The sequence below is a fragment of the Passer domesticus genome, chromosome 3, assembly GCF_036417665.1.
Source record: "Passer domesticus isolate bPasDom1 chromosome 3, bPasDom1.hap1, whole genome shotgun sequence".
Taxonomy (NCBI): Eukaryota; Metazoa; Chordata; class Aves; order Passeriformes; family Passeridae; genus Passer; species Passer domesticus.
In genome coordinates, this window is record NC_087476.1 from 71,687,684 (window position 1) to 71,710,502 (window position 22,819).

The following is a 22,819-nucleotide window of genomic DNA, read 5'->3' on the forward strand; positions in this document are numbered from 1 at the left end:
AGTAGTCCCTGGGAGGAGAGTTAGATTCATGAAGTACCTGTAAGCAGAATTTTGTTGTGGTGCTCAGTAGGATTGCTGCGCAGTTTAGACAAGAGGGATGCCGAAAGCATCAAGGTGCCATTCCTGCTCACAGCTCTGCGACACACACGGCCACAGCAAGCTGCAAACAAGGACGATGCCAAGGTTTGGTGTCCTGTCAGCGACTCCAGGCAGTGGAAAACCGGCCAGAGAGCAAACCTGTTATCTCTAAGCTGTGGCTAAGGGAACAAATCAGTAACCCGATGGCGCCACAGACCATCGCACATGGGGCATGCAGGCTCCTGTTGCCAGTTCGAGGCACAAAGGGGAAAATCTCCCACCAAGCTGTTGTGGTTATCTCTGTGAACTCTAAAGCCGGGCCGGGAAGGGGCCGCTGCAGGGCGCCAAAGCAGCAGGGCCAGCAGAGGGAGCCCGCCGCTGCCGCAGGCCCGCATCGCCCTGAGCCCGGCCCGGCCCGGCCCGGCCCGGCCCGGCCCGGCCCAGCCCCGCCCCGCGCCTTCCCAGCCCCGCAGAGCCCCTGCGCGCCGCTCCGCAGTCCTTCAGCCTCTCCACTCACAGCCCTTGGGTCCCGCAGCCCTCCCGCCCAACACTTCCCTGTGCCCAGCGCCCAGAAGCCTCATGCCTCCCCAGCTCGGGGTCCTGGCAGTCCCACAACCAAGCACAGCGGCAGACCTGCATTCGTTTCTGTAGCCCTGCAGATCCGCAGCCCAGCACCAAGCCCCAAATTGCCAACTGCCCGAATTTCAGCATCCCCACATCCCAGCAGCCCTGCAGTGCCTACGCCCGTGCCCAGAGCCCATCATCCAGCACAATACCCAAGCTGTAAAGCAGCCCCAGAGCCGCAGCTCCATGTGCTGGCAGCCCCGGAGCCCACAGCTCGGCCCCAGCAACTCAGCATGGCAGCCCAAGGCACACAGCAAGGCAGCCGGCACAGAGCTCCTGGGCCTGGGCTTCATTGTGGCTTCTGCCCTCAGGCTCAGTGACAACTGTGACTGGAGGTGGCTGCAGTTATGTACTGGGGTTTTTGCCAGAGGCCCTGCTATGAACTATATTGACAGAGGTGCTATGTCTTTCCTGGGAGCGGGATAAATATTTCTAATATCATCTTGCCACAGCCTGAGCCTGAGGAGGCAGCTTTACATATGTGTGGATGCAGCCAGCACTACTGATGCACTCCTGGTCCCACCGCTCTGCAGGGCTGGAGGCAGGCAGGCAACATGGGAAAGGCAGACAGCAGCTGCCTCTGCAACTTCTTGGCTCCACTACTACAGCTGGTACTTCACTGTGAGCTTTGCTCCACCAGGAACAGTTCCTCCCTATGCACAGGAACAGATTTTCAGCAGGATTTTAGCACTGGAAATGAACACTGGAAAACCTGTTGTTTTTGTTACACTGGGACATTCATCCTGCCAACTGTGAATTAACATGATTGCACTTCTGCAATGGAACAATTCAATAAATGTACGCAGAAAAATTATTCTCCCCCAGTTTTTGTCTAGCCCTGTCCACTTTGTGGTCCTGCTGAACCTCCTGCTAGCAGCTCCATACAGGAGGGTGGTAGCATGATTAATCTGGTGGAGTGCTCCTCACCTGGCTGACTTACAGCAAAGCCTTGCTATTATAGCCAAAGCTATAGCACAGGTGTGCTGCTCCTCTCTGAACGTATTCCAGAGGGACATGTGGGCTGCCTTAGCTGGGATTTCATCCTATTTTTTATTCAGGCACAAAATATCTGGTTACCATTTTCAGCCGAGAGAAGGTGCTTGAAATGGAAAAAGTCAAGTCACAAAATGGGATAAAAAACAAAGCTGTGGAAATATTTGCAGGCAACAATAAAAATGCAGTTTGAGTCAATGGTAATATTAAATTTCAGTGCTTTCAAGATTTTTTTATCATTATTACTTAAAAGTAAAAATATTTAAATTGTAGAAGACATTTGAATAAAGAAAACATTATTCTAAATGTCAACAATGGAAAAAGGGATGCTTTGATATTCATAATTTTTTCCTTTTGTTTGAGAGATGTATTGGGCATGTTTTCTTTTGTAGGTCTCATAAGAAAAACAATAGTTTTAGGGAAACAGAATTTTTCAATTAGACAACACTTTGCTGAAAACTCCTATCTGGAAGAAAGCTGGAAATAGTTAGTGTGAAATTCTAGCAGGAATCTTTTAGTTCCAGATGTGTTATTCTGCTTCCCCTGGTATGACAGAGGTACTTAAAATTTAAGTTAAAAGATGCAGCACCGGTGTAACTAACTACATATTTCCTGACGTTTGTGCCTGTCAGCACAGGAGTGGTTAGACTGCTATTTATAAAGCTGAGCTTAATTCATTCTCATACCACAGGGGGCAATCAAGACCCCAGTGATTCCCAGGGAGAAATCAGGACCAGTGTACAAGAGGCTTTTTCCTAATTTATTTCTGTCTGTGTCATGTTTGGAAGAAAGATACACACCGCAAACACAGTCCAATCCCAGCCCTTCTCTGCTGAGTCAGAGTCAGCTTCTTAGGTCTTATGGATCTCAAGTCAGGAAGGCAGGATGGTCTTGTGGCTTAGGATATGGACTGTGAGTCAGAATAGTTTATTAATGAAAAAAATTGTTCATTTATTAGCAGATCATTCTCTAACCAGCAAAACTGCCTTTAGAAAATTTGAACTGTAGGCATTTTAAAGACAAAAGGGCTAAAAAATGAAGTCCAATTGACATTTGATCATTTCTGCATCAACATTATATTTATCTTTAACCAGCTGTTCTGGAAGGAAAACGACAAGTACCAGGGTAAACACCAGAAATATCCTGATTTGCATTTTAGTCTTGCCAAACTCCCATTGATTAAGCTGGGAATGTTGATTAAGGACCTCAGGCTGTGACCCTCAACAATTCAGTCAGGTTACTCCTGCTGCTTAGCAAGGCTGGAGTTAAATTGGAAAGCAGGATAGTGTCAGTGAGTTTATCAGCTCTGAGCAGTGTGTTTCTATGCAGATAACCTGCAATACCTCCCTGCTCAGCCCAAATCTTACAGGGAATTCAATAGTTTGTCTGTCTGCTGGTAGGAGATATTAAAGTCCTTCAGGGAAAAAAAAACCACCTAAAAACCAATCCTTCTTTGGACTGATCCTCTGGAAATCAGTCATTCAGTCAGTAGAGTTAATGATCAGTTGGAGGGTTAATAGCCAAACCTGAAGTCAAAGATGATTAAGGCTTAAAAAAAATTAACCACTCAGTGACTGTAGTCAAAGACAGTACTCAGTTATTTTTGATGGTTCTTTCTCTGTCTAGGCTCCCACAGAGGCTGACAAGAGATATTTTAACTTGTCAAGGCAATAGCACCATAGCGACAAAACCCTAAGGAGCCCATCATTTTGCTGCACAGGACCTGTTTTGCATACCAGGCCTTTGATCTTTAAGTGTATTTAGCATTGCCATTTTTTAATGAGTGTGGTGAGGAGGTGAAATAGGTCCCTTGCTTAAGTAGGACAATTTGTTATTGTCACTTAGCTTGTGAAGGACAAGCCATGCAGAAGAGCTCCAGTCAGGGCAGAGAGGTCTTGAACGCAAGAATATTTACGCTTCGGTTAACAGGGAAGCAAGATGCATAGGGGTTTGCAGAATCCAGTTCCCACTGCTTTGGGGAAAAAAAAAATTGTGTTTTTATTTATTCATCTTCAATTCATGCTTCCTCAGTTTACTGACAAAAGAAATTTTAATAATTTACTCACAAAGATAGGGCTTTCCCCTTCTGCTTCATGCTATGGCAATAAGGTTGTTGGGTTAATGTTGACTGAATAATCCATGGTGCCACTAGCTGCTGTGCAAAGTCAAAGGAATTTACACCAATTTTGAGGGTACCTGCTGAGCCTGTCAATCCAGAAGGGAATGAAAGAGGAACCACTGCAAAACAAATTGAGATTTTTCCAGTGAGAGTATAGAGAGATGGTGTGATACAGGTAAATTATATAACATAGCTGAGAACAACTTCTTCTTTCAAATGCAAGACTGGAAGAAACAAGTGTCATTTCTTGTTTCTGTGATACCCTAGGCTTTGTCTGGTTTTCTTTCTGTTGTCAGTGAAATTCACCATGGAACCATAGCACCTGACAGTCTTTGGATTGTTTTACAAAGGTATGGTTGGAAGAGCGATTGTCAGGAAACACCACTGCATCCCAGCTACCTAGAAACAAAATGAGCTGTCCCTAACCATTCCTGACAGCCCTGGGTGTTTCACCTTGCTGGAGATGCCTCAGTCTCTGGAGGCAACTGCAATATACAATTGCCCACACCTCTGGAAAGGATCTTCTACCATCTGTATTGAGCTTTCCATGCTGCAGTTTGAGCTCATTACTTGCTTCACATACTGTAGAGAATGGATTTCCTTTCCCTTTGCTGTGGCAAAAGTGAAGAGTGTTCAGCTCCCTGTTGTTCATAAGGCCCTATTGCAAGGACAGCCCTTACCTCCCTTACCTCAGTGCTGGCTAGTGAGCCAACAACAACCAGTGTACCCCAGAGCAGCCCAGGAGCAGCACTCTCCACAGCTTTCCTCTTCTGTTGCATTGCTTTTATTCAGCGCTGTCTTCCCAACCCTGAACACCTGCTGGATTTGCCTCTGGTTTTGAGTTTTGAGTGCTTTTCCAGGGCTAATTCCTACCTCTAGCTGTATTTCCCTAGAAGCAGCCAAAGCACACTCCTGTATCCTCTGAGCCCACTTTGCTCTTTTTTTGCCCTTCAGGAGGGCTTCCCTTTCTTTGCAAAAGGCAGCTTTCAAACCCATGGGGACTGCACCCCACACACACACACACGTACCCACATACATGCATCCAGCTCTACGTTAACCAAAACCCAAGACTACCCAAAGCATGGAAACAACAAAAAAACAGAGCTCTGTATGGTAGTCAGTACCTGGAGCTAAACAGATATTCTATCCCTCATATGTTTTTTTTTGTTAATTGTTGCTCTGGACATTTTTGTTTTATCAGATGGGGAAGGACACTCGAGACCCAGCTAATTTGTGTCTCTTGTCAATGGCTCTTTGTTTTCTTTTAGCTTTTTTTCCCCCTTATTTTTTTCCTGGCCCTATAATAATTTCTTTGTTCTCTTTGGTAAGCTGGCCACTCAGAGCATTACATCCCTGTCTTAAACCTGGCTGCAGTACTGTTCATAACAGCAGCAGCAGCGTCTGCTGGGGTGGCAGTGATGTGTGGCCACCAAGGCTCCCTCTGGCAGGCACTGCACAAAAAAATCACACTACCTGCATCAACCAAACCCAGCTCTGCAGTGACCAAAGAGACTGAACTGCAGCGGAGAATGCACCTTTTTCTTACAATGCTTTGAACTTTCCCCTCACAGGCACTTTATTGTCCTTGTTCATGGCAAGCTCTCTGTCTGTACAAGTGTAGGCTAGCAGCAAGGTACTAATAAATTGATAAAGAGGAGACAGGGCACAGGCCCAGGCAATTGCCTATACAGTTAAATGGCTGGCATTGTCCTTGGCAGGAGTTTGTCCCAGACCAAGCAAACACTCCTGCAGCCACCGCCCAGGCATGTTTCAGGAGCCAGGGTGGTTCTCAGCAGGTGGTTTGGGCACAGCTCTCCTGCTCTGGGGGACAGGAGCTTGTCTCCCTGGGCATGGCTGGGAATGCCAGTGGGTCTTGGGAGTGGAAAAGACTCCCTGGCCTGTTTTATTATTTTATGTGGCTTTAGGCGTGGTGTCACGGCAGTGAGCAGCTTTTAATGGATTGACTCACCCTGGCATCCCTGCGGAGCAGGGAAGCACTGTTAAGCCCCTGGGTCTGAGGGCAGAAGCAGACTCACAGAAACACTAAAAGGGGTGCATGACTCCAGACAAGCCTTCAAGTCCCACAGCCCTGTTATTTCTTAAGCTCCTGCCCCAGCCCCAGGGCTTGAAGCTGGTGAGGGTGAGCCAGCCATGGAGATGTGCCCCTGGTCTGGTGGGGATGCTGAGCTGCACAGGACCTCATGGAGCAATACAGGGGCCACCTCTTTTTGAGCTCTGCAGCTGAGATGAAACCCAGCCTGCTGAGGCTGGGCAGATTAAAGCGTGCACCAGGCAAGCCTGGTTCAGAGAACAGGATCAGGCTTGCACTTAACTTGACCCTGAGGGACTTGCAGAAGCTTAGGCAGGGACATGGCTTCTCTAGCCCATACGTTTTGACTTAGTGAGACATATGAGGCCTCAGGGCCCCACAGAGGCCACACGTCAAATCCATATGGATAGTTTGTGCAGAGGAAATTGGTGGGGTCAGGAAGAGTGGAAGCTGCTCAGTGCTTTACAGACACATTGCCTGAAGTTCCTCTCCTGAGAAAAACAGAAAGCAGTTCAGCACCATGGATTTTCCATTTTCTCCATTCCATTTTTTTCATTCATTTTCCCCATGCGTATGTTAAGAGGGAGATGCTCAGTCACTCAACTACTGTGTCACCTGTATCTGTTCTTTAATCTTGTCCATCACTATGGTGTTGGGGACTGCAAATACAGAGAATCTGTGTTCATTAATTACAGCATTATACGAAAATACACTGCTTTACCAACAATCCTGTTTTGAGATTATTTTTATGAGTGATATCATTACTTTGATACCTGAACTCTGTCTTTTTGACAGAGCACCTTCGTTTCCAGAACCAGCTCCCAGGCACTCAGCTAAAGTCCCTGCAGAGCCCTGTGCACCTGGAGAGGGGATTTGCAGCTCCCCACCGGTGTGCAGTGGGTGGCCCTGCCCTAAGACACCCAGGTGCAGTGAGCCCAGCCCTGCCCATAACCCAGCAATGAGCTTTGCTCCAGCCAGCAGCCAGCCCGGGGCTCTGCAGGGCAGGGCATGGAACCAGGGGCCATATGGACCCAGCTTGTGAGGCTTCAGCTGTATTTATCCCAGCCTGCTTCTTCTCCCAGCTCACCTTCCACTGACACCTGCACACCTGTGTGGAGGGAATATTTGTGCCTTTCCCTGCTCCAGGGCACTGACAGCAGAGTTGCAGTCAGGGCCCATTACCCACTCAGGGTGGGGCTGCAAAACTGAGGGAGGAGGAGGCAAAACCTATTCATGGCTTTACCTTAATTGTTACTCTCCTTGCTGAGCCTTCTTCTTTCTCAGTATTGCCTCTGGTAGGAAACATTATTTTCTACATAAAATTGCTTAAAAGCAAAAGGAAAACTCAGCAAAATGAAAAGTACCACCACAACCACCACCAAAAAAAAAAAAATCATCCACACAAGAAGTCTGGGACTTATCCACTCTTCTGTTAATTAGCCGTAACAAAAACAATAAAACCAGAAAGCAAAGAAAATTAAGGTAATTGGGCTAGGCTGCTGTAAAAGCAGAAGCTGTGGGAAACAGGGACATGGCTGCAGACAACATCACCTTGTAGAAAACCCAGACTTCTGAGGCCTGCCTCTTCCCTGAGTCCTATTTTGTGGCAAATCATAGTAGATGGTGTAATTATCACAGCTGTGCTTTAGACTGGTTAAGAGGTTGTACTTTCCTGACCGCCTTTGGAGCACAACAGCAGTGGCAGGCAGATTCCTGCCAGCACAGCTCAGCTAAATCCACCAAAACAAGCAAACAAGTCTTCTGGAAGAACTTGCTGGATGCTTGTTTTCAATGACAAGTTTCTGAGGAAAACAGTAGCATTTTAAAACCTACGTGTACAGCCAAGAAAGTCTGTGGACTTTTCCCTCCTCCTCTCCAGCCAATACTTTGCTGCCTCTTTTACAATGCCATTTCTATTGACGTAAAGCGAAGATAAGGAATGTTTGCCCATGCTGCCTTGCTCAGTTTTCCATGTGTGGCTGCTGGCTGATTTGCCATGTGTCCCTGCTGAGGTCTCAGTCCATTTTCGACTGAAAGAGTCTGGGTTCTTGCTTGGCTTATCATGCCGACACAGCTGGCAACCCATTAATCTCCTGTTCCCGATGCCTTTACTTCAGTGGGAAAGTTCTGGTGCTTTTCAGTGGTTTGTCTTTACAGCTAACAGAGGATGGGAGAGCCAGCCTCTGTGCTCAAAGCCCCTAAGTCACTTCTCCACAACTACCAGAGCTGGGAGAGGTTCAGCATTTTTATCCTTCTTGCTCTAACTCTTTCTGTCAAAGATATGGAGACCCGTAAAGAAAGCAGCAGAAGAAACAGGTTTGAAGCTAGGATCACATTGTCTACCAGTAATGCCCTCATTCATATCTTTAGTCTGATGACTTCAAGACATCTACAAAGTACTTTCTCAAACACTGACAAACTGAGGCTCAGTTTGCACTCAACAGAAGTTTTCCTCTAGAGCTTAGGGTTTTGGCACATGAATTCTGTCTGCTCCCTCCCCAGCTAAAAAAGGACACTTATCTGTCAAGGTTATACAGCAAAAGGAGTCCTTGGAATTTTATTCTGTTCAGAAAACTGTTTTAAACTAGACTGGTGAAAACACTACTTTGTGAAAGTAAACCATTATGGAAGGGTTTGCCTTGTAGAGACATGCTGAGAAGTACTGTTTTAGCAACTCCTTGTTTCAAAATCCAGCTCCAATGGACTAGACTTGCAATTTCTTGGGCCCAGCATTGTATGCTAGTGAGGGAGTTCCAAGAAGATATGGGATGCTTGAAAGGGAAATGCTTGAAAAACCTTATACTGTGTCTGGCTTCTATGTCTGATTATGTATACCTATTATGGTTGAAAAGTGCTGTCCTGCAGATTTGGGAACTGGAAGTTTTCATTCTGTCCCTGAAAAGAGAAATATAATGCCTGTGTAACTGCTTTCCAGTATACCAAAGCTGCTCACAGTTCTCTCCCAAAGCAGATTGTGGGGTGGAGCATGGTGCGTTGAGAAGTGCCTGCCCCTCCCCAGCTGTGGCTGCCAGCAGCAGGGATGTGGGATCGACATAGCTGGCTCTCTAAGCCAGAGAACTATGGGAGCCTCCACATACACCTGAGCCAGGACAGTGGTGTTGTGGATGGCAAGGTTTGCTCCACACCAAGTGAATCCTGTTCTTTGCTTTCCTGCCTTTGTTTATCACGAAGCACAAAAAAAGGCATGACTTTCCTCCTCTGCTAAGCTGCCCTGGAGCTGTGGATGCTTTCCTGCAATTCCTTCCCTTAAAGACAGGCAGCTATCAGGGAAGAACATCCTGCTCACTTTCAGTAAAACTAACACTTGCATTGGCTTGTTCCAAGCCTTTCAATCCCCACCAAGGACATCCTAGCACCATTTTGAAAAAGATCTTTAAATGTGGAAAGGGAAAAGGCTTTTCAGCAGTGGCTATGGGGTTCTTCCAAGTTTGATACCAAGAGGAAGTGGCTGGCTCCAAAAGAGATAACACTAAGACCAGTTGATGTTTTCAGACTTTCAGTTACCATCTAAAAATGCATGGGACAAACCCTCTGCAGAGGCAGATCAGCACAGAATTATTGGCTGGGCCAAGCTTTCAGGGGTGGGAGGGTACAGAAGCAAGCATGGGAGCATCCCTGCAGAGCAGACAGATCTCTCTGCTCTCCTCACATCCCAGTATTGTTAACAAAAGTGAAGGGTCCCATTAGGAAGCTGGTTTGACCCCTCATACAAGGATGTGTACGGCCCAGTGAGAGGTGTTATTCACTAGTAGGCTCTAACAGGGAAGGGAATGCATAGGAGAAAGGAAAGTTTTCCCTGCTGCTGGAAAGAACCCTTAAAGAACAGAAGCATGGCAGACTAGGATTTTGACAGCTGTATTGGGAGTCCACCTGGGGAACTAGTGGGGTTGTGCCAGCTGAGGAAAACTAATAAGGGGATTCACCTGCTGGCTGACAGCCAGTCTGGCAAAAAGTATCTGTGCTGCAGATACCACACCCATTTCCAGTGCAGGCAGCTCTGCTCTGGCTCCTCAGAGATGTGTCCAAACTGAGCTGCCTTTTCTCTGCTCAGCTGTCTTCCTCCATCTCTCCTACCAGTGTGCAGCACATTATCCAAGTATGTTTTCTTCTCCTCCAGTTTAGCTCTTGGACTTCCTCCCTCTCCAGATTATCTCTGAAAAAAGGGGCTCCTGTGGCAGAAACAGAAGAATAGTTATAAATCCCAGTGAGCAGAAGAGAAGTGAAATGCAATATACTCCAGGGCAGGGGCAGTTCCATCAGTCAGATGTTTGGCAAAGCTGGTATCTTTGTTATTTTTCTTACCAAGACATTTATCTGCCACCACCCAGGTCTTATCCAGTGTGTCCCCAGCAGTGCCCAGGTGACTTGCTGGGTCCACTGCTTGAATGGAAAGGGTTCCCAGCTCTGGTGAACCCACAGGGGTGTGGGGCAGCCCTAAGGCAGTGAGGGGCTTACACAACAAACTGGCAAATTGGTGACTGTCACACAAAATCAGGACATGCAGTGCTTTTCAGCAACTGTGACCCCAGATCAGCTGAAAAGGATTTTGAAAGTGAGATAAAGGGCTCACCTCCCACCGTGGTTCTCCTGCAGAGGGACTGCAGATAGGAGGCCAGGGTTAATTTGTTTTCTGAATAAACTCGGAATTTGGGAGTCTTGAAGCAATTGTGCTTTGTTTTTGTTTTGTGAGGGTTTTTTCCAGGTTTATCTCAACAATGGGTTTTGTCTGTGAGTTTTTGGAACCCTGTCCTAAATTCAATCGGCACTTAGCTGGCAGGGTGGTGAGAGTTTATTGTGTTAATAATGTGTGCTACTTATTGATACCATTCCCCAGCTAGTGAAAACTACCCTGAAATACATACATAGGCCATGAAAATGTTACTAAAAAAACCTCTGGCAAATACATTTTTTTAAACTACAAATCAAATGTAAAAGTAGCAGTATTCTGTACTTCTTTAGCCCTTTCCCCTCACAGCTCTCACAGAACAGCCTCAAAGGCACTTCTTTAGAGTCAGAGCAGGTCAGAGCAGTCCTTTATAAAAGCTGCCTTTTCTTTCCTGGGTTTCTGTCCTTTTCTTGCTCTCTCCCTCCCTTCCTATTCTTCCCCTTTCTTTTCTCACCAATCTGCCTGCCAATGATCGGCTCAGTTGAGTCACAGGGATCCAACTCTTTGAAAAATGGATGGAGTCATCACAGATGGATATTTTTCCAGAACTTGGGGTTGCTCTTCTTGGTAAAGATCAATATCTTGGTGACAGTCCTGCACAGCAGGCCATATCCTTCCCCTGAACAAGCCGCAGTCCAGCACGTCATGTTCAGAGCGTGCTGCCTCACTCCCTCATCTGTCTCCTTGTCAAGCTTTTCAAGTTTCTGCAATAAAAGAAAAAGAAAATTTAAAAAATAAAGCTTTCATTCTCCAAGGCCAGCATCCAGTTAATATTTTTTGTATCATAGGGAAAATGATAAGCCAGGGTATAACAATGACCTACTTCACGTCCTGATAAAATAATTTTTTCTCTCTGTCATTTTTCTTGAAGAATAACATTTGACTAACACAAGCATGTAGGATAGAGCAAAAGCTTTCCTGTGAACTGGCTGATAATGTGTCAGATTCATTCCTGAGACAGACAACTGCCACCCTGTTGACCTGTGGGGAGTTAAGCCTGTTTATCCCCCAGCTTAGAGCTCTGAAAACAATTGGGTTCAAACCTGTAAGATGTGTGCCTGTGATAGGATTGAGGCCAAAAGCTCGGAAACAGGGGCTATCTGTTATAGCATCCCTCCATCAATGCCCCCTCAGCCCCTGCCACCACGGCTGCCCGGGAGCTGCTCTGACTTGCTGCTGTGGTGCAAAAGGGCCCCCCCTCTACAAAACAACTGGTTAGCTCATCCTCTTACACAAAAGGCTACTGTACTGAGCAGGGTACATTACAGTATAGGGCAACCATGCAGCTCTGAATCCACTCACGCCCCCCTCTCTGAGCACAGAAACAATGCAGACTCTTATAGCTATCCCACTGCAGCCTACTTGGCTCAATGCATCAGCTGTACTTGTCTGCTGAAGGTGTTTAAAAATGTACAAGTGGCATTTTTTTGCTTGCAGCGTTGCATGAGGAGATTTCTCACGTCATCTTTCGGTGCCGTTCAAATGAGTCCTCACCCAGTGCATATTGCTCGCCCTCTCATCTCCCACCTACAGGAGTTTTCCTTGTGGTTATGCATCTTTTGTCTTAGTGAGTTCTTGTCACAGCATTGATCCAGGACATAAATTTGCCACTTGCCATTGCCAGTAAGGGGTGACATGGCTTGCACATCCTTGTGCCCTCGGCTGGGCTACATCCTGGCATGGTGTCACAGATTGCAGTACATCTGCTCACCTCTTCTTTGCCAAAACTGGACAAAATGGATATAAATTCATCTGCTGTCATGACTTCATCATGTCAGGACACACTGCCCAAGATGGCCAAAGCCAACCAGCTTACAGTCTTTACTGCATTTACTGTCAGCATACTTACTGCATGTTGACTTCCAACATCATATGCTGTTCCACAGTACTATCAAGATACCTGATTTATGGGATGCTGCTGAGAGTAAAAGGTAGTTAAAATATAATTATAGTGCTCTTTTTATTTCTTTCCTTGCATAAATGTGGTATGAAGCTAGTCTGGTCTATTGACTTTTCTCCAATTTCTTGTTCCCTGAGGTGGAAAATTCCTCTGGATTTCAGGAGATGGAAAACTACCAGCTGCTGGGCTCTGGCAGAAGGGTAACACAAATCTTGGCTTGGAGATGGAGACTCCTCTTGACAGCTCCGCTCCTCAGGCACAATGGGCTTTTCTATCAAAGCTCATGTGTGCAGGAGACAACTTTCTTGGGTGCTGCTCAGAGCTTGAAGAATGAACTCTGAGGGAACTAGATCCTGAAAAGCTGTACCTCATCCCAATGTGCATGCCTCTTGCCAGCAATGCCTTGTCTGGTGCAGAGACACAGCTAGGCATGCACTGGAAAGAGACACTGGGCTGCAAATGTGGCTCTGCCCCCTGCACAGAGCAGTAGGGAGGAAATGCACCAGAAATAACAGTATCCAGTCTCCATACTCCATGCAGTTCACCAGAAATAACTAAAGATATTCCTTATTTTAAGCAGATCCTGACTATCTTCACAGTTTCACTGAAAGGTGACTTGTTTTCAATTCAGAAGAAGGGACACAAGCCTCTGTGCAATTAATCAATTTTCCTTGTGTCTCCCTTTAAGGAAAAGGAGAACCTGTGGCAATTTTGGTTGCTGGGGTTGGTACCTGACTTTGATCAGGGATGTGATTTGTCACCTGCATTACTCTAATACTGAGCTAATACTGTTGAAACAGCATCACCATTCAAGATGTTACCACACCACAGATAGCTCTGAGCTCCCTCACCATTACAGCACAGCAGCCACACAGTAATCTCAGGCTTTTCAGTGGGACACCTGCTGGGCTGCAGGCACCTAATACTGAATGAAATGCTGTGATTTTGCAGCCAGGTGGCTGTGGAGCACACTTGCTCTATGGCTCTGTTATGGAGGCAGCAAACCCAAGATCAAGTGTGGCAACAAGCTGCCATGGCAGTAACCTTTCAACCAGCTGCAGCTGTTTGCAAAGAGCCTGCAGTGCACATAAATGTTTTTCCCCTTTCCCACAAAAATAAGGCAAATCAACATTATCCCGGCACAACTGCATCCATACTCTAGGGAATTAGCTGCAGTAGTATTACTAAAGCAATTCAGCTCTTCTAGATAGACAGGCTATAATTACACTAAATTAAAATAGAATGCTTTTGTTCTAACTTTGGCTTCCCCACGAGGAGTTGTACCAAAATAATCAAAGGTATGAATTAAGCCATTTCAGTTATTTTAGTATAAGCCTGAGTGCGGGCAGGTTCCTGCTCCAGTCCTTCTACCTTGGCAGAGCTCAGCTGTCTGGGTGATCTCTCACAAGCTTCATCACAGAGGCATAAAAGCACCCAGTGGGAAGCCGGGTGTCGTTGCAGCTGGGTGCCCTGTGATGGCTCTCCCTGGGGCTAATGCCACATGTGACAGCACCATCTTAGTTCATTTAAGGGAATGTCATTCTGCAGGACTGCAATGTCCCACAGGAGGGTCAATGGCCCCTATGGGTCTTGAGCATGAGGGTGGCACTGAGCCTCTATGCTCTGCTGGTTGCTGTGCTCCACCCCTGCCTGGCTGTGCTCCCTGCAGGGAGTGGGTGCTGCTGAGCTGGCATGGGGCTCCAGGGAGATGGTTTTTTTCCTACACCTTCAATTGTACACGCCTTCAAATGTATCCAACCTGGCGTTTTTGCAGCTGCTTTCAGCCAGGCAGGACCTTGGCTTTGGCCTTGCTTCGGAATGTCCAAAATGCCTGTGTGCAAAAGAGCCATGGCCCTATGGAGAGCCACAGTACCACTTCCCATGGAAGAGGCCAGAGCACATAGGAAAAGATCAGCTGTACAGAGTGCTTTTTTCCATGAGACGTGAGCCTTTGCAGGGCCTTTGGAGGTTAGGCCACGCCGCTCCAGGGTTTAAAGGATCAGGAAGGTGTCAGCTCCAGTGACCACGGGAAGCACAGACGGGGCACGATGGGCAGCTGCAGCACACGCTGCCTCACGTGGGTTTCCACTTCGCTGAGGGAAGTGGGGAAGCAGCACTTCAGGACTCACTGGCAACTCAGTGATGCTAAAAAATGGTAAGCTGAAATCTCAGCTCTGCCACAGACTTCTCAACACTGATTCGGTAAGTTCAGTAAGTTCAGACATATGCACTTGCTGCCTGTCAAATGAGGCACCCCAGATTCTCCAGGTGGCGTGGTTCGTATTTTTGTGGCGCCTTTAAGGTTCTTGTAAGAAATGTGTTAATAACATTTCCAATTGAGAACAGAGCCAGGCTACTCATCAGCCTTTCAATTTCAGTGTTTTATTGCAAAAAATTTCCGTGGTCAACTTATTGCAAACGTGCTAAAGATGAGGTGCCCCCTTTCCTACGGCACACGGCACAGTTTACTCCTCCCCAAGCGTGCAGGTGGAAGCTCACTCAGCGGCTTCCAAGGCAAACCCGCCGAGAGCACCCGTGGAAAAGCCAGGGCTCTCCTGCCCTGCTAAGCACGACGCGCTCCCCTCAGCGGGCCGAGCGCTGCCCGGCCGGCCCCTCACGCCGCCGCCGCGGGCAATGCCGGCCGCGAGCCCCGACGGGCCGGGTGGCACCACCCCCTCCGTCGAACCCAGCCAATGGCGCTGCGCGGCGGGGCGAGCGGACCAATGAGAGGCGCGCCCGCGCGGCAGGGCCCGCCCCCTCTGCCTGCCCGCAACCGTCGGTGAGCGCGGAGGGCGGCGCCGCCTGGCGGCCGTGCTGCGCGGTGCCGTGCCGCGCCGGCTCCTCCCCGCGCCGGCGATGTCACGCGGCGGCGCGGGGCCGGCGGCCGGGACTCTGGCGCGCGGGGCGCGGCGGTAGCAGAGCCGCCGGGAGCTGGGAGCCGCCGGGAGCCGGGAGCCGCCGGGAGCCGCCGCCGCGCCCGGGAGCCGCCAGCGCCGCTGGGGCTGGCTTCGCGGCGGTCGCGCCGCTCCTGCCGGCCCGCCGGGGCCCCGCACCGCTCGCCCGCCGCCGCCGCACCCCGCCGCCCCCCGGTCGGCGGCCCCGGGCAGCGCGCCGCCCCCCGGGCCGCGGGGCTCTGCGTGGCCGCGCGGATGCCGCCGCAGCAGGAGGGCGAGGCGGGATACATCAGCAAGCCGGTGCCGCCGGGCGGCTGCGAGGTGCCGCCGGTGCCCCCGCGCAGGGTGCGCAGCGGGCGGGCGGCGGCGGCGCTGGGAGCGGCGCTGGGCGGCCGCTGCCGGGCGGCGGGGGCCGGGGCCGTGGCCGGAGCCGGGGCCGCAGTGGGGTCCGAGCCGCGGCGCAGCATCAAGTGCGTGCTGGTGGGGGACGGCGCGGTGGGGAAGACCAGCCTGGTGGTGAGCTACACCACGAACGGGTACCCCACCGAGTACATCCCCACCGCCTTCGACAACTTCTCCGGTAAGTGACCGGGGCGGCCGCGGGCACCGGGGCGGCGGGCGAGGGGTTGTGCTGTCCTGGGGCGCGACGCGTCCTGCCGGTCCGGCCATGGCTGGCGGCACGGAGGGGGCGCGATGTCCAGGGTCGGTGATTTCATGATGTGTTTGTGGGGAGCAGGGCTCCAGGAGCAGGACCGAGCTTGTCAGGCTGCCATCGCAGCCAGCAGCACCGGCCGGTCTCCGGTGTGACGGAGCCAGGCTGGCAGCGGGTGTCATGCCCGGCCGCGCGGCCAGAGCCGGGATTTAATTGGGAACCCTCCGGTGGAGAGCTTAACGCTGTCGGGGACAGCGGAAGCGCCTAAAGAGCAGGTTTAAATACTCGCCTTGTCTCGCCCTTACAAAGGGGGAAGTCCAGGGGTTTCTCTGCGGTTCAGCGGGGCTTTTCATGTCCCGGGCGTGCTGAATGTGTGCGAGGAAGTAAAGCTAAACCCCTCTAGCCGGAGAGTATCCCAGACTGCCGGGCTCGCTCTCCGCGCTGCCTGCGGAGGACTTGTGCCGTCACTGCCTAACTCATCTCTTGTAGTAAAATGAATTGGAAAGCCCTGAAGGGCTTGCTTGTGTTAGTCCCTTCCAGCTCTGCTAAGTTGTTAAATCTAAAAGAATTGAAGAAAAGGCTATTAGAGCTGAGGGATGGTAAATCATACTTTTAAAATTTTTTTCTTTAACGGAAAACATGTGAAGTTGAATTCACCATAGTTTCCCCCCCTCCCTCCTTTCTTTCCAAAAGCTGTTGTGTCTGTCGATGGGAAGCCGGTGAGACTTCAGCTCTGTGACACAGCTGGTCAGGTCAGTGCAGCCACTTACTTGATTTAAGTGACAGCGGGAGGGGAGAAGTTGTTGCTGTTGCGCAAAGTAGTCCTGCAAATGACTTCATGGATTTGAAAGTATTCCCAGTGTTTGATCATGTTATTATCTGCTGTCATTTTCACTGCTGCTTAACTCACTGCTTTGCCTGTCTGTTCAAGGGTGGGGGATGTACTGTTTCTCCATATAGGGGCTGGGCACAGGCTGCTGCTCTGCTGGCTCAAGCTGTAGCTCTGTTTAGCCTGACTAGAAAGGCTGAACATATTGGGGATTCAACAGCCACCTGGTTTTCTCTTTGAGCGGTTGTCACTGTCTTTATTTTTGCTAAATAACTGCGGGTTTAAGAATTAGGGTGTTCTGCATATTGCATGCAAAGCAACTACAGCTGTAGGTGTCCAGAGATAGAGGCTGTGTTTTTTGAAGGGACAGAAGCTGGAGGGAGAAAAAAGTACTTTGGGTGTTGTCTGTGGAGGCTTCATATTTGCCATTCCCACTGGTTTAGAAAGTGCTTCTGCTGCAAAGCTGAGGTTTCCTGTAATCTGCAACCTGAAGAGATGAGGGCGGCTGATGCCTCTCATCTCCTACTTTGCCTGATACATAAAAAAGCCCATGTCTTACCACCTCAGATTTTCTAGAAGACCCATGTTTGTACCACCCTGAGCAGTGTGCAACACTGCTTGCCAGGGGTCAAGGCTGGATAACCAAAAGCAGCCAAAAATATTTTGCTACCTCACTGCAGCGTTTGAAGGCAGTGGGAGTTAGGGTCCTGTGCAGCTTTGTGGATGTAGGTCTATGCCTTCACCAAAACATGCTGAAAAATCTCAGTGGTCTTAACATACAAACCTATTTAGATTAGTAGTAACTGGGTGCCCTACTTAGGAATGGGGTTTTAAGGGCTGTGCAGTAGTAGACAGCAGTGTGTCCTACAAAGCCTTGTCTCCTACAAACAGCCTTCTGCAGTTAGGGATATGAAGTCAAACAGCAGAACTGTCCCATGATTTTGTCTCCTCCTGAAGAGATGGGGTGGTACTGCAACAGTCTTGGCTGTGCATGCTCATATGCAGAGCATGGCAGGTGAAACTGGCATCAGGTGACAGCCTGTGGACATGCAGTGCCTGTGGAAAGGCAGCTGCAAGCTGCAGAAGGGATGAACAGGTCCTGTCACCCCTTGCCTTCCCTGCCCTTAATGGTTAAGGTGTTTGCTCTGGTGGCCCAAGTGCAGCTGGATTGAGTAAAGTTACTGTCTTTAAAATGAAGGGGTTATCTAAACTGACAGAAATTGTCCTGAGTAAAAGATTCCTGAAAAGGAACATACTTCAAGATACTTTGATAAAACTGCTGCTCGGAGATGGCTGCTGAAATCTGGAGCTAAAAAAAGCTCTCCAGGCAGTGGGAAATTCTGTTTCAGCATCACTAGCCCGAAGAGGTGTAGAATCCCTGCAGCCATGTACCTACCATTGAAATGGCAGAAGTGTACTTAGGATATAAAGGGAACTGTTTCATCTTAGTAAAAACCCTTCAGGTCTAGGGTTTGCTTCCGAACCCATTGAATTGAGCCCTGTTGAGGTTTCACATGTAGCAAGAAGAGGCAATTGCATGGCAAGGCGCCTTTCTGCAAACAGCCCTGTTGTTCAGAGCAGCATCTCTCAGTAAATGTGGGTTTTTCTTGAGCCACGTGGTGAGAGCCTGTCTTCTCTGTGGCTTAATCTGAGAATCAAGAAAGCTAATAACTCTTACTTTTTTGACATTTTTATAAATGTCTCTCAGAGATGCTGCTGCAAAAAATTCATGCGAGCAGAACAAGATTTCTGAGGCTTCCAGGGGGCTTTAAACTGTGTATTCCGGGCCTCCAGAGACTTTAAAGCAAAATTTCACATCTCAAAAATTAACATGCAACTCGCAATTCATCAGTAAACTGTGAGATATGTTCAGCTTTATGTTTCTGTGCCTTTTCAATTCCAAGCATTTGAGAACATGGTCCATTTTAATTAAATGTCACTGCTGCTGAGGCAAATCCTTCCTGTTCAGGCTGCTACCCTGGTTTTATCCTGTTGTCAGCATAAAAGCAGCCTGCCTGGAGTAACCCTTGCTTCTAGCTACATTCTTCTGTGAGGATCAACACACTTTTGTTATCATGAGGTGTTTGACTTTCTTGTGGCTGCGTCCTGAAGCTGAAAAAGGGCCTTGCTTTGCTGGAGTTTGCACTAAAAGAAAAAAAAAAAAAACACAAAACAGAAGGGTAGTGCTGGGAGGCCCATGTGCAGTTTGTTTGATGTGGCATGGGTGGGAGGGAAAGGTAAAGCTCTTACTCTATGCCATTGGCATGTTAAGCCTGCACATTGTAAGTCATTATTGCTCTCATCAGATTTAAATCCCTGGGCACAATGGCAGGGAAATTATTCCCATATCCTGTAGGATGTTGCTAAGTAGTAACCAGTTTAAAAGCTGACTCCAGGAAAGGTACCCAGAAGGTACACATGCTGCTGCCTATCTGCTTTGCCCCTGTCGAGGTCTGTCAGCAGAACAGCTTTGATGTACAGGTGCTCCTCCTCAGATCTACTCACTGACTCACCCTGGAAGAGGTGGGTCTGGGGAAAGTGCTCTCTCCCTCTTCAGTTTGCAGCTTTCTGTGCCATAACCGCTTCCCGCAGCTTTGCTTCTTTGCTGAAGTAGGGGCAGAGGGCCTGTGTACAAAGAGCAGAGGAAATATTTAAGCACTTGAAATAACCTGCAGCATTAGTTGGAAAATCTCAGGTACATAGGGAAGCCTCCACCTTTGTCCTATGTGCCTGATGGTGGCAGGGTGCCCGCTGGCTGGCAGCCACAAGACCTCAGGCTGGGTACAGGTGGCTTCTGCTCCTGTCACACCTTGCTGAGTGGTCTGGGTGCTCATTTTGGTGTGCCTGTCAAGATGGCAGTGGCAGGTGGTCCTCAGCTTCACCAAGGCTCGGGGCGGGCTAGAGCTGCTCTTTCTGTGGAGTGCTAACACAGTTTTGTTCTGTGCAGGATGAATTCGACAAGCTCAGGCCTCTGTGCTACACCAACACGGACATCTTCCTGCTGTGCTTCAGCGTGGTGAGCCCTTCGTCCTTCCAGAACGTGAGTGAGAAGTGGGTTCCTGAAATTCGCTGCCACTGCCCCAAGGCACCTATTATCCTGGTTGGGACACAGTCAGACCTCCGGGAGGATGTCAAAGTCCTCATCGAGCTGGACAAGTGCAAAGAAAAGCCAGTCTCGGAGGAGGCTGCAAAGCTGTGTGCTGAGGAAATAAAAGCCGCGTCCTACATCGAATGCTCCGCTTTGACTCAGAAAAACCTCAAGGAGGTCTTTGATGCAGCCATTGTGGCTGGTATTCAGTACTCAGATACCCAGCAGCAACCAAAGAAATCCAAATGTAGGACTCCAGACAAGATGAAAAACCTCTCCAAATCCTGGTGGAAAAAATATTGCTGTTTTGTATAGGGGCTGCAAGGACCTGAGTGCTGCTCTGAGGAAATCAATAGAGGCTATATTAGCTGAAATCTCAATTTGTGTCGTCTTGAGTGTATAGCGTAGATCTGTATGTATGTGTATATGTTGCTACTGGATGACTCAGTTACCCTCTTGAGGATTGCAGAAGGATTCTTAGTTAAATAATTGCTATATATCAGGTCTGGCACCCAGTTTTGTGACCACAACTTCTCATTAAGGAAAAAAAAGCACCATGTGTCTGTGAGCATAGAAGGATTTGTCCAAAGGATTCAACTTCTTCTGTTGTAAGGTGTATGTGATGGGGCGGAGCACAACAGAGGCCTTCACTGCCAGGGCATGCAGGAGGAACGCACAAGCAACAGTGGAAATGTAAAGCTCTGTACATGGACGATCAAAGGGAAAAATAACACTGTGCCTCCTAACTGACATTTGTAGCTTTAAAACCCCACTCCTGCTCTCTTTGTGTCTTCCCAAGCCAGTGCTCTTAGGGATCACTTTTAAAAGGGTATGCAAGAGGTGTAATCTATACGCAAATGCCATGGTTAAAAAGGTCATGGGTATACCTTCAGCTTGTGGTGAGGGAACCTAATCCCTTTTGGAGCTGACATCTCATTTGTTACCTCCTGACTTTCGGAAAGTCCTTTCTGTCCTCCTTTCCTTGCCTTTCCCAGGAAGCCGACTGGAAGCCCAAAAACACGACCAAGCTTTTAACTTGCTGCCTTGAACAGTGGTGATTTCCTCGGTGTTTTTGCAGACATGACGACAGTTCATCTATTTCAGCTCAAAGGAATGTAAATACTGTTGTGTTGGGGTTTTAATTTTTTTTTTTTAAGCAATGTAACAAATACCTGTGCAGCACCATATAAACTACATCTGGTTTAAAATTTTCAGCCAAGAATTTCAGGATGCCCCTTTACCTTTTAAGGCTGCTAAACAAATAACAAATCAGGCAGATTGAGATTTATAACAAACTGGACTCTAGAAACTGAGGCTGCTGCGTCCTCTTCGTGATGCTGTTTCCAACCAAGTTAATGTTTCCCTTCTAAAGGCAACAGTCACTTGTGGTTGAATCTTGTCCAAGCTCATAGTTGTGAAATTGTCTCATCCCATTGGAGGCCATCCCCAAAATGTAACTGATAATTCTTTTTTTTTCCAGATCAGTCCAACAGATTAATTGAAATGTGCCTAAAATGTAGCTGAGGGATCAACATAGAGCTGAGTGTGACCTGTTCTCTGGCTGAATCTGGGTCCTACTGAGCTCTAAGCCTAATTGCAGTTCTAGTTAGTTCAAGAGACCCAAATGATAATGTGACTTTCTGCAAGGATCACTATTTAAACCTATTCTGCAGAGGACATTTCTTTTGTGTCTGTCTTTTTATGGCCACAATTCCTTGTCTTTTTATGGCCACAATTCCTTTTTTTCCCTTCCCTAGATAGTTCAAGATCAAATTCTACTTCTTTTTTTTTCCCTTTGGCCCTAGCCTTGAAGTGACCTTTTCCTTATTCTTAAACTAAACTGTAGTGACAGAAGGCCAGAACCTTTTTTCATCAGAAATGAATCAATGTCTGATACAAAGAACTGTGGAGGCCATTTGAGTTGACCACAGTTTACCTCCTGGCCCATAAAGGAAAATGACACTATGTAAATGGATTCTGGGCTATTGGCATAGGCTCCACAGAGAGTATTTTTTCCTTCTCTGCAGAAGAATGAGTTCAGAGTGGGTAATGTTCCATCACTGAAAACTTGAAAATGGGATGGAAATCTTTACCTAGGGCCTAATTCAATAAAAATATGTTGGCTTCTGCACTGGAAGAGCCTGGAAAAACAGTTTCCATAGCACAGAAGCTGGATGCATTTGACTTGGTTGCATCTGGTTGGTAATTACTGGTCCTGAAGTTAACATCTGAGCCTTTATATTTCTTACTCAAATGCTTTGACAGGATTGCAGATAGGCAGTCACGCCAACATCTTGGAGAAAAACAAAGCTAGATTTCTCCTTGGTGCTTTGCTTCCCTGTAAAAAATGGTCTTGGTCGCTCAAAAATGTGTGTTTGAGGAGGAGACAGGCTTGAATCTGAGCAGCTTCCATTTACAAGAATAACAGAATTTCCTCTGCAAGATCATACTGCTTGGTATCATGCTGAACTGGAAGCAGTAGGTTATACTTTATAAGCAGCCTGTTCCATAGTCTGGAGTAGCATTACTTTTGAATGTAGCCAGCTGTGACTGTTTCTGAAGATGTGATTTATATACAACTTGTTATAGCCCTTTACTAGGTGTGTGTAAACTGAGGTCTAATAACTCTATGAATATTGCTCTACGTGGGGCTACACAGGGTCTAGGTTTTAGAAATCTTACTTTTTAAATTACCAGTATTTTACAAGCATAAATGAGGGGGAGATGCCTCTATGTAGTCTATAATCTGATGTGCCTTATAAAAAAAACCCTCTCTTCTGTTTTCTAAGTGTAGGCTATATTCCAAAAGAAATATTTCATGTGAGAATGATATAAATGAGGTATTTGGAAATAAATTCTGACCTGTGTACGTGTCTGCCTGTGCTGCCTGCTCGAGGAGGTTGGA

General features: G+C 48.0%; 1 protein-coding gene and 2 long non-coding RNA genes across 6 annotated transcripts; 1 reads left to right on the plus strand and 2 right to left on the minus strand.

The window, feature by feature from the left end:
- Positions 1 to 8,715: 8,715 nt before the first annotated feature.
- Positions 8,716 to 15,046, minus strand: LOC135296907 (uncharacterized). Of its 4 annotated transcripts, XR_010358925.1 has the most exons (4): positions 13,823 to 15,046; positions 11,006 to 11,255; positions 9,809 to 10,054; positions 8,716 to 8,759 (listed from the first exon to the last, which is right to left on the minus strand). It is a non-coding gene; the product is annotated as an uncharacterized LOC135296907 (long non-coding RNA). The 4 variants fall into 4 exon arrangements; XR_010358926.1 differs by having other exon boundaries at positions 8,716 to 10,054; positions 14,211 to 15,046; XR_010358923.1 differs by having other exon boundaries at positions 8,716 to 10,054.
- Positions 15,047 to 15,414: 368 nt separating this feature from the next.
- On the plus strand, positions 15,415 to 22,784 carry RHOU (ras homolog family member U). The gene is made up of 3 exons (XM_064413858.1): positions 15,415 to 15,925; positions 16,691 to 16,749; positions 19,774 to 22,784. The coding sequence occupies exons 1-3, from the start codon at positions 15,601 to 15,603 to the stop codon at positions 20,227 to 20,229; spliced, it is 840 nt and encodes a 279-aa protein (XP_064269928.1). The 5' UTR covers positions 15,415 to 15,600; the 3' UTR covers positions 20,230 to 22,784.
- Positions 18,665 to 19,455, minus strand: LOC135296909 (uncharacterized). Its single transcript, XR_010358927.1, has 2 exons — positions 19,340 to 19,455; positions 18,665 to 18,971 (listed from the first exon to the last, which is right to left on the minus strand). It is a non-coding gene; the product is annotated as an uncharacterized LOC135296909 (long non-coding RNA).
- Positions 22,785 to 22,819: the final 35 nt, after the last annotated feature.